General features: G+C 71.7%; 3 protein-coding genes across 3 annotated transcripts; 1 reads left to right on the top strand and 2 right to left on the bottom strand.

Moving 5' to 3' along the window:
* Positions 1-5: 5 nt before the first annotated feature.
* GDPGP1 (GDP-D-glucose phosphorylase 1) lies at positions 6-1,769 on the bottom strand. The gene is made up of 3 exons (XM_040570340.1): positions 1,736-1,769; positions 1,269-1,418; positions 6-1,127 (listed from the first exon to the last, which is right to left on the bottom strand). The coding sequence occupies exon 3, from the start codon at positions 1,107-1,109 to the stop codon at positions 6-8; it is 1,104 nt and encodes a 367-aa protein (XP_040426274.1). The 5' UTR covers positions 1,110-1,127; positions 1,269-1,418; positions 1,736-1,769.
* CIB1 (calcium and integrin binding 1) lies at positions 1,295-4,299 on the top strand. Its single transcript, XM_040569701.1, has 7 exons — positions 1,295-1,417; positions 1,735-1,769; positions 2,121-2,223; positions 2,572-2,725; positions 2,996-3,114; positions 3,193-3,281; positions 3,562-4,299. The coding sequence occupies exons 1-7, from the start codon at positions 1,322-1,324 to the stop codon at positions 3,581-3,583; spliced, it is 618 nt and encodes a 205-aa protein (XP_040425635.1). The 5' UTR covers positions 1,295-1,321; the 3' UTR covers positions 3,584-4,299.
* Positions 4,300-5,509: 1,210 nt separating this feature from the next.
* Positions 5,510-13,536, bottom strand: SEMA4B (semaphorin 4B). The gene is made up of 14 exons (XM_040569696.1): positions 13,283-13,536; positions 10,440-10,600; positions 10,055-10,117; positions 9,864-9,962; positions 9,654-9,765; positions 9,419-9,535; positions 9,162-9,319; positions 8,483-8,664; positions 8,207-8,357; positions 7,859-8,069; positions 7,655-7,770; positions 7,258-7,421; positions 7,083-7,177; positions 5,510-6,940 (listed from the first exon to the last, which is right to left on the bottom strand). Exons 1-14 carry the CDS (start codon positions 13,383-13,385, stop codon positions 6,165-6,167), a joined length of 2,508 nt encoding a protein of 835 aa, XP_040425630.1. The 5' UTR covers positions 13,386-13,536; the 3' UTR covers positions 5,510-6,164.
* Positions 13,537-15,221: the final 1,685 nt, after the last annotated feature.

The raw sequence follows: 15,221 nt of genomic DNA, 5'->3' as shown, positions 1-15,221 counted from the left end.
GCCGGTCACGTGTCCGGGCGGCGGCCCGCCGTGTCGGGCGGCGGCAGCAGCTCGGCCGCCAGGCGGCGCAGCTCGGGCTCGGGCAGCAGCGGGCGGCGCAGGGCGCGCAGCGCCTCGGCCTCCGACAGCGCCTGGAAGGCGGCGGCGGCCGGCAGCGGCAGGTACCCGGCCAGCTCGCACAGCGCCACGGCCGGCGCCGCCCCCGCCTCGGGCTCGAAGCTCGGCCGGCGCGGCCACAGCAGCACCCGCAGCCCCGGCGCCGCCTCCCCGCCCGCCGGCGGCGCGCCCCGCGTGGCGAACGCGTTGTAGGCCAGGCCCCGCGCCGCCAGGCCGGCCGCCAGGCCGCACACGGCCTCCGCCAGGCCCCGCAGGTCCGCGCCCGCCGCGTAGAAGAGGAGGGCGGGCGCCGGGACGTCCCGCAGCAGGGCCAGGCCCCGCTCGGGGAGCAGCGGCTCGGCGGGCGCCGACTCGACGCGCAGCGGGTGGGCCAGGTAGAAGGCGTGCAGGTGCAGGTGGTTGACGGAGGCCGAGGCGCCCAGGCTGTTGAAGCCCACGCGGAAGCCGGGCTGGGCGCTGAGCAGCACGGCCTCCAGCCCGAAGCGCAGCAGCTGCGGGGTGAGCGCCTGCGGCAGCCCCAGCGCCGGCTCGGGCAGCAGCAGGACGTGGCCGCGCTCCAGCGGGCTGACGTTGATGGCCACCAGCACGCGGTCGAGGGGCGGCGGGTCGCCCCCGGCGCGGCGGCGCAGGCGCAGCAGCACCTCCCCGGGCCGGATCCGCGTGAAGTTGAACTGCTGCGGGTCGAAGGGCTGCGTCAGGCTGCGGATGGCCTGCGGCGGCCGGCGCTCGGTGGCGCGCTGCGGGTTGAGCTGCGCCACCAGGCGCATGGCGCCGGGCAAGACGCGCGTGGGCAGCTCCCCGAGGCGGTACCGGAACAGGCCCCGCGCCATGCGGTCCTGCCACGCGCCCAGCAGGGCCCGGTCGAAGCGGGACGGCGCGGCGCCGGGCCAGGCGACCCCCTGCAGCACGAACTCGTCCTCTCCGTACACGAAGTCCTCGGGCCCGGGGGCGTCCGGTGGCCCCTGCTGCTCCCCGCTGCTCGCCGCCGCCATGCTCGGTGCCACCGGGACCTGCCGGGGAGGGGGCGGCCGGGTGAGCGCCGCGGTGCTGGGGCCGGCCCCGGGCCCCGCGCTGCCCCGCGCCCTCCCGCCGCGGTCCCGGTGCCCCCGCTCCCGCCCCCGCTCCCGGTCCCGGTCCCGGCCCCCCCGCACCTGCCCACGTGCCGCGCGGCACCGGAGGCGGGGCGGGGCGGGGGGGCGTTGCCATGGCAGCGGCAGTGACGTGCGAGGCGGAAGCGGCCCCGGGCGGCATGGGGGGCGCGGGCAGCCTGCTGCCGCGGGAGGCGCTGCGCGAGTACCAGGTGCGGGGGGGCGGCACCGGGACCGGGACCGGGACCGGGACCGGGACCGGGACCGGGACCGGGACCGGGATCGGGATCGGGGGGCTGCGGGACCGGGGGCTGGGGGGGCCGGGGCCGGGGGCCTCCGGGGTCGGGACCGGGGAGCGCAGGGGATGGGGCCGGGTTCGGGAGGGGGACCGGGACCGGGACGCACAGGGACCGGGGGGCACAGGGGAGGGGGCCGGGGCCGGGGCCGGGCTCGGGGTCCCGCGGGGAGCAGCTCCCCGCCGAGGGCCCGGGGCCGCCCGGCTGGGCGCTGACGCGCGCTGTCCCCGCAGGAGCTGACCTTCCTGAGCAAGCAGGAGATCCTGCTGTGAGTGCCCGGGCCGCGCGGGGGCTCCGCTCCGGGAGGGGGCTGCCCCGGGGCGGGGAGGGCCGGGGGGGCGGCCCGGGGCCAGGCCGAGCCTTTTCCCTGCCCGCGGGGCTGCCGGCGGCAGGGTGCGAAGGTCGCTGGGTGCGGCCGCCCCGGGCAGGGCGCCCGGCTCCTGCCCTGCGGGAGCGTCACCGGCTGCAGGGCGGGGCCACCCGTGGCACGGAGGGGACGGGCGACGGGGCCGGGTCCTCGCCCCCCGGTGCCGGTCCCGGGAGCTGGCGCTTCCCCCCGGCCCGAGGGGTGCCCCGCGCCGCTCACGCACAGAGCCTCTCTTGTTCTTGCCTCTTCGAGTGCCTACAAGAGGTTCAGTGAGCTGCTGCCAAAGGAGCAGAGGGAGAATGCCTGCTCCCTGCGCGTTCCCAAGAGCCGGATCCTGACGCTGCCCGAGCTGCGGGTACGGTGCCTGGCGGCAGCGGGACCCCGCGCTGCTCCCTGGGTGGGGTGCGTCTGGGCAGGGCACCGCTCACCCCTCGAGGTCCCCGTGGTGCCCACGCTCGGACCTTGCCGTGCCGCTCTGACCGACACTTGGGCAGCGTATCGCCCACCCCATGTCAGCTGTGCCTACAGTTGGATCCCTTGTCCCCACCGTGCCGCTGGGCCGAGGGCAATGCTGCGCAGGGTGGCACAGCTGCACCGTGCACGATGGCCTGGTGGCAGAGCGGGGCGCCCCGTGTGTGCGGGGCAGTGCTCCACAGGGCCTGGCACCAGTGGGAGCCTGCCCTGAGCCCTCCCATCTCGGCAGGCAAACCCCTTCCAGCACCGGATCTGCAGGGTCTTCTCCACCTCAGAGGAGGGGGACGACAGCATGTCCTTTGAAGACTTCCTCGACATGCTGAGTGTCTTCAGCGACTCCGCCACCTCGGATATCAAATCCCACTACGCTTTCCGCATCTTTGGTAACTCTAGGGGCAGACGCAGTGTTCTGGGATCCTCCCCCCGTGGTTGGGGACAGCCTGCAAGGGCTGGCAGGGCCCTCACGATGCCCACAGCAGTGGCAGCTTTAGGGACTCCCTGCGGGGACCATGCATTCAGCAGGGCGTGCATAAGATGTGCAGCGCAGAGTTGCCGTGCCTGCAGGTCATCCAGGCCCCCTCTTCCCTAAGCATGAGTGCTTCTGACTCGGGGCACGGGGGCCCTGCCGAGATGTAACTTTCCTCTCCCCAAAGACTTTGACGATGATGGGACTCTGGACAGAAAGGACCTGGAGAAGCTGGTCAACTGCTTGACAGGGCAAGGTGAGGAGGCCTCTCTGAGCAACGCAGAGATGGAGCAGCTCATCCAGAACGTGAGGACCATCAGGCTGGGCAGGGGTCGCTGCATGGTCCTGGCCACACAGAGCTCACTGCTTTTCTCTCCCCTGCAGATCCTGGAGGAGTCAGACATTGACAAGGACGGCACCATCAACCTCTCCGAGTTCCAGCACGTTGTCTCCCGCTCCCCGGACTTTGCCAGGTACTGTGGCCTGCAGTGGTGCAGTCCCAGGGGGCTCTGTCCAGGGGCTAGCCCACCCCGATTGCTGCGCTGGCTTTGGGGCAGAGCTCTCACAGGAGCAGTAAGGCAAGCCTATCCCTTACGAGGTCTCCTGTAACAGCGAAGGGAACTTCATCCCATGATAAATCTGTAGAGGCCCCTCTGGCACAGGGTGACAATGTGTCCGCAGAGCACTGGTTGCTCGCACACCGCTTGCTTGCAACGCAGTGAGGAGATGCAGAACTTGTCGTGTCTCTTGCAGCTCCTTCAAGATCGTCCTGTGAGAGCCCTGCAGCTCTCCAGCAGAACTGCTTCTCCGGCTACCACAGCTCTTCATGGTCTCAGACATTTCCTCTTCCAGTGAGCAGGGCGGCAGAGGGCCCTGCGCCTCACCAGCCTGGCGGTACCGCAGTGCCTTAGGCAGGACTCCGCTCCTGCTCCCTTCTGATGCACAGCAGGCGTCTGCAGGGCTCTGCAGCCGATGAGTGGTCCTGGGACGCTGCCTTGCCACGGTCCTGGACACATCCACCAGACCAGGAGGCAGCAGCTCTGCTGCCTCAGGATCAGATTTTAACCCTTCATGAGCGCAGCTCTGCGGTGGGTCGGGGCTGGCACAGGGGTGCTCCTGGCTGGGGCCACGCTGCACCGAGCACAGCCCCTCTCACCGCTCACAGTACCAATTTGTGCCTTCCCCCGCTCTTCCTCGGGGCCTTCCTGCACAACAGGGATTCTTCTGAGAAATAATCCACCTCGGATGCAATGTCCCAGCAGCGATGCTGTCCTCTTGCCACTCCGGAGCTGCGCCTCCCTGCTTGCAGGGCTGGCCCCGGGGCAGCAGGAGCCGCAGCCGCACTCTGCCTCAGCATCAGTGCACTCAGGGTCTGGTTTTCCTTTTCTTTTTCTCTCTGCCCCTCCTCAGGCTTGCATTCAGCTGTGGCTCTGCATGCTCTTCCTCTCTGTGCTTTGGAGAGGACAAATAAAGGGCTCTGGTTTCACCCTCTGCCTGGCCCTGCTGCTTTTGTCTCGCCCCGGGGGACGGAGGAGGGGGGACTGCCCCCAGCGCTGCAGGACCGGTGCCATGAGGGGTGCTGGGGACGCGGACTCCTGCCAGGCCCCTCTGCCTGCGCCAGCTGCGGCTCCCAGGGACGGGGCCTGCGGGGGTCCGGCGCTGCCGGGGGACAGCTCCCTCCTCGGGGGGACACCTCCTTCCTTGGGAGAACCGGGGGCTGTTTCCCAGCGCGCTCAGCGGCCGCTGCACAAAGAGCTCGGCTCTCAAGCAGGAGGCACAAAAGGAAATCCAGGGCAGGCGAGCAGCTACCTTTGCGGCGAGCAGCGCCGGGGCTTTGTGTCTGTTCATCCAGCGGGCTTCGCCCTGGCCGGCTGCCAGCCGCTGCAACGGCCCCGCACGGGGAGCCCGCGGCGCCCGGCCTCCCCCAGCGCTGCCACAGCTGTGCCCCGGCGGTGCTGGAGCCGCGGCCCCGGCTCTCAGACGTTTCTCACGTCCCAGCTCCCGGCGGTGCCGGCCCTTCCAGCTCAGTGCCCCGCAGCGCTGATGGTATCTGCCAGCCGCGGCCCGCGGCCCCAGGGGCTGTGTCTGCTGGCACGGCACCAGCCGACGCCTCCGGTGGCTTTTCTGATGTCCCAGAACAGGCTGGGCAGGAAGCTGGGTGCGCTGCTCCAGCCGGGAGCGAGGCAGTGCTGGTCCCGGGGGGGGGGGGATCCTGCCCCAGCACGCCGGCTTGGTGCAGAGCTCGCTGCTTCCCAGGCGCGAGGGCTGATGAGCGGCGCTGTGCCGTGCTGCCAGGTCCTTGCTCCAGCGCTGCTTCCCTGGGGCACAGCCGGGTCCTGCTGGGAAAGCGGTGGGGGTCTGCCTGCAGCCAGGCAGGGCAGGGACGGGAACAGTGGGGTCCTGGGATTGCCACAGCCCCTTTCCTGCCAGAGGCTGGCCCAGCCTCTGCCTCCCCCTCTCTTTCCTTTCCTTCCCCAATGCCTTCCTCAGCTTCTCGTGGTGCTGGGATGGCCGTGTCCTACTGCTTCGCCGCCACCCCGTGCAGCCCCCCACAGGGGGCCGAGCAGCCCCCTGTTGTTTTCCCCCAGACATGGCAAGAGCTGGCTGTGGCTCCTCGCTGCAGGGCCACGGGGACAGTCCTGGCTCTGGGCACGGTCCCTGGCCCCGCACCCCACCAGCCGCAGCAGGACACACGCGTACAAAGGAGACACCAGAACTTTATGTAAAAACCACAGACGTTTCTGCACACGCACGTTGGGGAGCGCGTGGGCGAGGGGCATGAGCCCTGCCAGCCCTTCACGGGGTGAGCTCTGCTGCCTGCTCTCCCCCCTCTCCCCAGGACACGATTCACATTTTCAACATACTAAAACTGAACCAAGCACGGACACACAGCACATGCCGCGGGGCCGCTGCGCTCTGGCACCACCCGGCCGCATGCGTGGCTCTGAGTCCCGCAGTGGGACGTCACAGTGAGTCAGGGTTTAGGGGGGCTGCGGCCGACCCCCCCGCCCTCTGCATAGACAGGTCCGGGGCTGCGCCGGCAGCCCGTGCCGGGCACCGTGTCCATCCCGCGGCAGGGACGCAGGGCTGCGGGAGGAATCCCGCCTGTCCCTGGAAGGCACGCGATGCCCCTCCACGCCAGGAGCCGCCAGCCCCATCCCAAGGCGTGGGGTTGGAGCTGAGGTGGTGCCTGGGCAGCCCCCCAGGAGCTCCGGCAGCTGAGCACGTGGCGTGGCGGGCGCGGGCTCCGGGCATGCACACACAGACGAACACCGATCCCAGCCGCGGCGCCACGGGCCGGCGAGGCTCAGCAGAGCAGAGGCAGTCATGCGCAAGGGGGCTGGGCTCATCCCCCGTCACACCACCGAGTCCTGGATCTCAGAGCCCAGGCGCACCCGGGGTCTTTGGCAGGCTGGAGACACCTCCACGAAGCTGTCCCGGACGTGGAGGGGCCTCTTCTCCGACTCGGAGAAGGCGCGCGTGGTGCCCGGGGGCTCGTGCACAGGGGTGCTGACGATGTAGTTGTCCTGCAGGGCCTGGTAGCCCTTGTGCTCGGGCACCGCGCTGGGCAGGCTGCTGCCGTTCAGGGGCAGGCTCTCCACGGGCTTGCGGGGCGGCTTCTGGTGCCGGCCGGGGTCTGCGGGCTCCAGCAAGGCTTTCATGCCGTCGCGGTGCCGGTGCAGGAGGAAGAGGGCCAGCACGAGCACGGCCGTGGCGAAGAGCACGCACATCACCAGGAACTCAGTCCAGTAGGTCTTGCCGTCCAGCCGGGCCGCGGCACTGCCCACTGCCGAGGTGCTCCGCGAGGTGCTGACGGCCTCCAGGGCATCCCGGCCGGCGGACACCTTGCTGCCGGCCTCCAGCGGCCCGTGGGCCAGCTCCTGCACGCCCACGCAGTAGCTGGCCATCAGCTTGCGGAAGCCTTCCTCCAGCGACCAGCACTCGTAGGTGCCCGCCCGCTCGGGGCTGCCCACCAGGATGAGGTCCCCCTCGGGCAGCACCAGGTAGGAGGCGTTGACGGGGGCACCGTTGTGCAGCCAGCGCCGCGAGGCCAGGTTGGAGAGCAGGCGGCACGGCAGCGGGCGCACCGCGTTAGGCGGCAGCTGGATCTGCTGGCACGGGGTGCCCGAGGCTGCGGGGAGACAACCCGCGGGGACGTCAGCAAGGCTGCGGGACCCTGCTGCTGTGGGTGCTGGGGGAGCTGGGGGGGCCAAGCGGGGGCCTGGGGCCGGCAGCAGCCCCTGCCGCGTGGCAGCACCCTGGCAGCATCTCACCTGGGGTCAGAAGGATGCGGGGACGGGGCTGGGACACGTTGGCCGACTGGCAGAGCCGCTCCGTGTCAGCGCCTTCGATGTCCTGGGCCCAGAGCCTGGGGCAGAGGAAGGGGGGGTCAGGGTGCTGGGGGCTGCAGGGGGCTGGGTGCAGCACTTCCCGGGGTGCGGCACTTACTGGGGGTGCACCGAAGGGTGCAGGGCGGTGCTGCGGCAGGCGCCCCGGCTCCAGGCGCAGAAGGGGTCCCGCGCCAGCACGCACTCGCCACAGCTGCGGTACAGGCTGCAGTTGGCAAAGGGCACCTGAGCCACCGCCGCGTAGGAGGCTGCGTAGACCAGGCCCTGCAGTGGGGAGGCAGGAGGGGGTCAGTGTCACGGCCCCGGCCCCAACACCTGCAGCAGGGCCGGATCCCAGCCCCCCGGGGCTCCCCAGCCTTGGGCTCGGAGCCACAGCTCCCAGCACAGTGGGGGCCTGGCAAGGAGGGAGAAAGTGATCACCAAACCACGAGCAGATCCCTGCCCCTCGCAACACCTCCCCTTGCTCCAACCCCACAGCGCCCGTGCCCGGCCCCTGCCTGGTCGTGGTCCAGCAGCAGCTTCAGAACGGGCTGCCCGGCGGGGAAGAGGTGGATCTCCTCGATGATGTGCACCCTGTGGTTCACATGCACAGCCTTGTGCAAGCGGCCGTCATCTGCAAACGCAAGGACTGTGCTGAGTGGGGCTGAGGGCACGAGGTGCCTGTCCCATCCCGCCCCGTCCAGCCCCCGGGCTGTACCCACCCGTGCCCAGGAAGAGGACGTCGTAGGTGCCGTGGAGGCCCTGCGCGCGGTGGACGCCGATCTGCTGGTAGCGCAGGCGGCTCTGCAGCAGCAGTGGCTGGCTCCGGACGGGGCTGTCCATCAGGAAATGGTCCTTGATGAAGTTCAGCACCCGGTCCGGCATCTGGAGGGACGAGTTGATCTTCAGGTGCCGCGTGTGGCTGGTGATGCACTGGGGAGAGAGGAGGGGGTCAGCCTGGGTGTGGGGCAGCGGGTGGCCCTGCCACCACTGCCAGGACCCAGAGGGATGGAGGTGGCGGCGGGCGCAGGGGCTGCCCCCGTCCTGCAGTTGTGCCCACGGGCACGTACCGTGCCTGGACGGGGCTCCGGCACGGGGCTGGTGTCCGTATACCACTGCTGTGTCTCGCGGTTCACCTCCTTGTAGAGCCCGCTGAAGGCCCTCTGCACGCTGCGGATGGGGAAGGCGCACACCGCCGAGCTGCCCAGGCCACCCTTGTTCCTGGGGAGAGGTGAAGCCCACGGCAGGATCAGGCACCGCGGCTCCGCTGAGCCTCACACCCCTCTGGGAATCCAGGGGTGGCTGGAGCCGACCCCGCTGCCCCCTGCGCCCCCCGCGCCGCTCACCACTGCGAGGTGAAGACCCCGTAGAAGACCGTCTCCTTCCAGCGCAGCTCCCCCGGCGTGAGCACGAAGACGTCCTGCAGCACGTTGAAGGGGAAGCCGTCCTCGGGGTGTGAGCAGAGCAGCTGTGCCTTCAGGAAGGTCGTCCACCGCCTTTGCAGCACCCGCTCCCCGCCCTGGTCCCCCTGTGCAGGCACCAGGGGGTCAGGGCACGGGGCACGATGGCTCCGCTGCCCCACGGGGGAGCCCCATGGGGATGCCCCCATGCTGCAGAGCCCCCCGGGCTGGCTGAGGGGACAGGGGCTCCGTCTGTCCACGCGGCAGCGCTGAGGCCCTGGCCAGAGCAGCCCCAGGGCTGGGGAGGCACAAGCAAAGCAGCGTGCACAGGAGAAGGGAAATGCAATCCCGGAGGAGGACGGGTTTGTGTCCCCTACGTCGGGCGGCACAGGAGGCAGGGAAGGGCTGCTGCTACCAGTGGGGCAAGCAGGGGCAACAAGCTTGAGCTGGGCTGGGCACCGTGGAGCTGTAACTGCCCCAGAGGGCTCCCCCGCAGGGGCTGGTCCCTTCCCAGGGACAGACATGTGCAGGGTGGTCCCACATCCCTACCCCCTACCCCCTGCCCCGCATCAGCGACATCCCGGGCACATCCTCCCCACGTGTGCCCCCGCTGCCCCGCGCTCACCTTGCACACGCGTGCGATGCGTGAGACAATGGTGTTCTCGAAGTAGTCAAACTCCTTGCCAGTCTCGCTGAAGAAGAAGTAGACCTTGTCGTCGTCACCCTCGGGGTTGCCGGCAGGCAGGCTCTCCCGCAGGTAGGCTGAGCCCACGAAGACTGGGTCTGGGGGCACAGGCGCCTTCAGCACCACCCCGTCCCCGTCCCTGCACCTCCCCTGGCCCAGGGCCGACGACCCGACCTGCCGTCCCAGCCCCCCCTCACCCTGCAGCCAGTTGAGGGAGTTCTCCGTCTTGAGGGCGATGCGGCTCTCCTGGCTGCGGTAGATGGTGGGCTCGTTGCCCTGGAAGTTGCTGACAGTCCCGGCATAGAGCTCGCCGTCTGACAGAGAGAAGCTCCTGCTGGGACCCAGCACGGACACGGACCCGCTCCCACCGGGGCTGCCCGTGCCTGGCCCTGGTTCGGCCCGCCGCAGAGGACGAGGGTGCGCGTGCCTTACCGACCATGACGGCGGTGGACCGGTACTCAGGGTCGAAGGGGCAGCGTCCCTTCCCATCTTCCAGCAGCACCCTTCCTGACGCATCTCGCTCCAGGCTGAAGTGCTGCACGTTCTGCGAGGGGACGGGGCTGTGAGCACGGCACGGCGCCCGCCTCCCACCCTGGGGACTCGCGGCCCCACAGGGCCCCCCGGCACCCTCCCCATGCTCACAATGTAGGCGCAGGCGGGGCTGAAGGCGCAGGTCCCGCAGGTGTAGAGGTGGGTGCTGTTCAGCTGCAGCAGCATCTTGATGTAGTTGTGACAGTCCCTCTGCAGGGGGAGGACAGGGCTCAGCCACCGCGCCTGCAGGTGCAGCACACGGGGCGCTGCCGGCCCCAGGCAGCACATCCTGCTGGGCTCACCTGGGGGTCCTTGCCCTTGAACACACACTGTCTCTTCTTCTCCTCATCCGCACCCCACGGCAGCTGCAGAGAGGGGACAGTCACTGGGAGCCCCCGTCACCGGCTGGCTCCCTGACACCCCTCCTGGGGCTGGCAGAGCTCGGCCCCAGCACCGGTGTCCTCCCTTGGCTCCATCCCACACGGGGCTGGCGAGGCAGCTGCCGCCTGGGGCTGAGCACCCGCTGCCAGCACAGCTGGGGCAGCAGCCTCCTCGCTGTCCCAACTGGCTGCAAAGAGCGCCAGGTCTTGCACGGAACGGAACCCGCGCCAAACTTGGGCTCGGTGCCCCCAGCCCTCCCCGGGGCTCCATGGTCCTGCGGGGCTCGGCCCCTCCGCACGGGCTCACCCTGCGGGCCGGCGCGCCGGGCTGGAAGTGGCTGGTGTTGACGGCGAAGAGCACCTCGCGCGCCCCCAGGTAGAGGGTGCCGCCGTCCGGGCTCAGCAGCAGCGCCGTGTAGTTGGACACGCCGGGCACCTTGAAGCGGTGCACGACCCGCTCGGCAGAGTCTGCGGGGGAGAGCGAGGGATCAGCACCGCGCACGCTGCTCTGGGCTCCGCGCACCGCACCGACCTCCGCAGCGGCCGTGACACGAGGCAGAAGGCAGCAGACTTTGAGATGGGGCAGCTCCCCTCGCCCTTCGCTGAGGGAGCTGGCGGCTTGGGCCGGGCTGGCTGCGCCACAGCCGGCTGCACCCCCGGCACCGCAGCGAACCACAAACAGCTGCAATAACGCCCGAGGGCGACGTCTGCACTGCTGCGAGCACGGGCTGCAGCATCCTGGCCCCCGGGGATGGCCCCGGGGCGCACAGCACTGCAGACACTCTGCCCAGCACAGGGCAGCGCGGCCCCTCGGGGCTCAGCCCTGCAGCCAGCCCTGGGGGGACCCCCGCCCGCAGAGCCCCCCGGCACTGCCCCAGCAGCTGCCCGCACCAGCCCTGGGCAGCGGCTGAGTCAGGCGAGCGCCTGTCCCGCGTGGGTGGCCTTGCCCCGGAAGCCCTTCCTCTCCCGCCAGCAGCCCTCTGATTCAGACGGCCTCGCTGTGTCAGTGGGACACGTCGGGCTGACTCACGCTGCCAACTCCCTCACCCCTGACCCACAGCTCCCCGGGGATGCCCCGACCTGCCCGGCCCCTGCTCAGTGCCAGCTGCTGCACGGACTCTGTCCGGTGCGCTCGGGTGCTGGCAGCGCTGCCGGGGCAGGACCCTGCTCCTCTCCCTGCTCTCCTGCTGGCACCACAGCAGCCAGGGCGAGCGTGGGGGGCACAACACAGCCCCGCAGGGACACAGCGCTCCCAACCCCGATCCCCACCTGCTGTGCCTGACAAGCACCCTGGGCTCCCTCCCCAGAAGGCACGGCACAGCCCTTCCCCGATCCCGGCAGCCTGGGCACAGTCCAGGGCACCTGGCCCAGTGCCTGCCCTCTGACGCCACCTCCCTTGTGGCAGCACAGAGGGAAGGATGCCCCAGGGAGCCGCATCCTGCCAAGGGGTCCCGTGCCCAGGTGTCAGGGCTACGCCACCCGTGGCAGGCGCAGTGCGGCCAGCAGAGGGGCAGCAGCAGCCCCTGCACCCCGCAGAGCTCTCCCAGCCTGGGAGCTCTGGAGCCTGTGCTGGCTGCCAGGGGGACCTGTTAGGACAAGACCTGCTTCTTCCAGACAAACCTGCTGGAGGCACATCCAGCCGCTCAAGGGGAGCAGCTTGCCTGCTCCTCCCCCCTGCCAACCGCAAGCCCCACACAGGAGCCACTTTTGGATGCACGCTGCTGCCGGCACCCCCTGCCCGCTCCTGCAGTGGCACCGGGAGGATCTAGGTCAGGACCCCCAGGTTCTCCCCACAGCCATGAGCCCAGGCTGCAGCCGCTGCCAAAACAGCCTCTGCAGGAGGGCAGAGCTGGGCCAGAACCGGTCTGTGCAGGCACGGTGTGGCACGGCATGGTGTGGCAAGGCACGGTGCCGAGCTGGGCTGTCCCGCTGGCTCCGGGGGCTCCCATCCATCCCAACCCACTCAGCAGGTCCCAGATCTGCTGGTGCCACCACAGCTGTGGCCGGCGGTCACGGGAGCACGTGGCAGGGCCACGTCCACGCCGATGAACCACAGCACACGGAGCCAGAGAGCACTCCCGTGCCAGAACCGTCCTGACCCAAAGCCACCGCGCCCTCCCCAGCTGTCCCCAGCCAGGAGCCAGTGAGGGACAGGCACCGCTCGCCAACGGCAGCTGGATTTAGCCACCTCTGGGAGCCCAGCGAGCCTCAACACTTGTGGGCTGCCCACGCCACAGCCTCAGTGCCGGCCAATGGAGCCGGGCCCATGGCTGCCGGTGCCAACCCGAGCTGCCCCCAGGAGTGTCCTGATGCTGACCCCCCCCGACGTCAACCGGTGGCACGTAGCCCCAGGCAGCAGCCAGGAGGGGCTCTGCAGGGCGAGGGGGGGCTCTGCCTGCCAGGACCCCACTTGCCCTGGGCCGCCCCTCCCCGGCCCCTTCCCCAGCCCAGTCCAGGGCCAGGGGATCCCAGAGCACCTGGGGCTGGGCACGGCGAGGGGCTGCGCAGACCCCCAGCCGTGAGGGGGGTCCCGCAGGCACCCTGGCTGCTGTGACGGGGCCGGAGCCGCGTGGAGTGCCAACGGGCAGAGCCCCTGTGGCCGGCTCGCCCCCTCCCACGCTCACGCACCCCGTGCGCGGGGGACACGAGCAACCTGCCCCAACTCCGTGCTCCCCGACCGCCGCGCCTGCAGCCCGGGGGCTCTGCCCCATGCCCGCCACGCAGCCCCCGCCGCTCCCCGCGTGTCCGCGCTGCCGGCAGCCCCCGGAGCGCAGCGAGCCCCGGCTTGCCGGGCTGGCTGGGAGGGAGCTGTGCAGGCTCAGCACCCCGCGGGCTGTCACAAGGCGTTTCCACGCCGGGGCGGCGGGGCCGGCTCCGTCCCACGGCCGGGGGAGGCCAACCCCGGTCCCGGTCCCGGTCCCGGTCCCGGTCCCGGTCCCGGTCCCGGTCCCGGTCCCGGCCGAGCGGGCGGGGGCAGCCCGCGCCCCCCAGGGGCGGCCGTCGGGTACGGCGAGATGCTCGGGGCAGCCCCGCCGCCGGGGCTCCCCCCCGCGCTCCCGGACGGGGTCCCACGGGTGCCGGCGGAGGGGTGCCCGGCCAGCCCCCGGGCCCGCCCCGTCCGTCCCCCCGCGCAGCCCCGCAGGCACTCACCGTAGGGCAGGCTGACCCGCGGCACCGGCTCCTGCGCCGCCGAGAGCAGCAGCGCCGCCAGCACCGAGTGCGCCAGGACGGGCAGCGCCGGCCGCGGCGCCATGGCGAGCCGAGCCGAGCCGAGCCGAGCCGAGCCGGGCCGGGCCGGGCCGGGCCGGGCCTCCGCGGCGTCCCGCGAAGCCGCCCCGGGCGCTGCAGACCTGTGGGGAGAGAGGGGCTGAGCGGCGCGGCTCGGCTCGGCTCGGCACCGCCCCCGCCCCCCGGCCCCGGCCCGCCCCGGCCCGCCCCGGCCCGCGGGGCTCCCCGCCCGCCCGCTCGGGCACCGGCACGGGGCGCAGCGCCCGGCCCAGCCGAGCCCAGCCGAGCCCAGCCCCGTGGCCTCCTCCCCGCCCCGCTGGGCCCCGCTGCCGGGCACCGCAGCCCCCCGGGGAGGGGGCACCGTGCCGCGAGCTTCCCCGGCAGTGCCCGCGGCGCCTCTGCTCCGTCTGCGCCCCGAGCCGCCCGCCCGCGCTCCCGGCACAGCCCAGCGCCCGCTGCCCTGCCGGGGGGACGCGGCCCGGGCCACAACAGCCCCGGGGCAAAGCTCGCTGCCGCCGGTGTCCGCGGCGGGCAGCGCCCAGCGGCATAGGGCAGGGGCGCCGCCGCCCCGACGGGCCGTCCCCGGGGGCGCGGGGCCGGGCCGGGGCGGGCTGCCCAGCAGGACCCGCTCCCAGCCCCGCGGTGTGCGGGGCCGCGCCAGGCCGCGGGGGGCTCGCCACCCCCCCACAAAAGCACACGCAGACCCCCAGAGAACCGCCGCGCTCGTCCAGCGGTTGCCATGGAAATGCGTTATTAATGACAGCTGCTTATTTTGCCATGGCAACATGGGGGAAAGGGAAAAGGGTCTCCCCTCGGCAGCCCTCCCGGGGCCGAGGCCCGCCCAGCCACTTCGCTCCTATGCCTGGGGCAGAGCCCCTGGCTGCCTGCTGGGCCAGCCCCGGCCCTGCGCCCCTGGGCCATCGCCACCCTACCGGCAGGGCCCCTTGTGTGAGCCCCCCGCCCGGGAGGCGCCCCCACACTCCTGGTAGGGCTGTGCCCCGCTTCCACGCTCTGCCAGTGGGACACGACCGGACGGTGCCCGCTCCGGGGCCGAACCTGGCGCCCAGTGACTGGGGCTACCAGTGGGGCCCCTGCCTCCCTCCTTGGCTCGGCTCCATCCCTGCTCCCGCTGCGGCCGCCATCCCTTCCTGGGCACGGGCCGGGGCTCTACCCCACCTGCCTTATCAGCACCCTTTGCCCGGGAAGCGCCACAGACAGGGCCGCGACTCTGCGTCACAGGGCTGGGCAGCATCACCCTGCGTGGGGTAGGAGAGTGGACGCTTGCCCCTGCAGCGATGCCCCCCCTGCCTGCTGCAACCCCGGGGGTTCCCGCAGGGGCTCTGAGGACCTGAGCATCGCCTGCGCGTGGTCACGGGAGCGCAGCGCCAACCCCCTGGTGTGACGGCACGCAGCAGTGGGAACCCCCAGGGGGAGGACAGCCACTCTCAGGCCAGGCGGGCAGGACAGGCAGGGCAGGGTGGGCAGGACAGGCCGGGCAGGGTGCCCCGGCCCAGGCTGCCTGGCCGGGCAGGAGCAGGGCAGCGGGGCGAGTCCGGAGCCTGCGCCTTTAAGCGCCTGCCGGCAGCGCGTCTGGAACAGCTCCCCAGCCTGCTGCTGGCAGCCCGGCCTGTTTACGACAAACTCCCATTTATCTCCTCCGCCTGCCCACGCAGGCTGCCAGCGCGGGGCAGCGCGAGGGGCACCCTGCAGCACTGTGCCCCTCGCTCAGTGCGCAGGCGCAGTGCCCAGGTGGGCATGTGCGTGCCTGCGTGCCCTGCGCGGCTCTGCCCGTACCTGCACGCACATGTGCGGCCGCCGTGCCAGCCCTCCCGCCCCTCCACCTGCAACAGCGGTTAGGGAT

The sequence above is a fragment of the Cygnus olor genome, chromosome 11, assembly GCF_009769625.2.
Source record: "Cygnus olor isolate bCygOlo1 chromosome 11, bCygOlo1.pri.v2, whole genome shotgun sequence".
Lineage (NCBI taxonomy): Eukaryota > Metazoa > Chordata > Aves > Anseriformes > Anatidae > Cygnus > Cygnus olor.
Note: the sequence above shows the minus strand (reverse complement) of the source record. Positions and strands in the feature narration are given on the sequence as shown.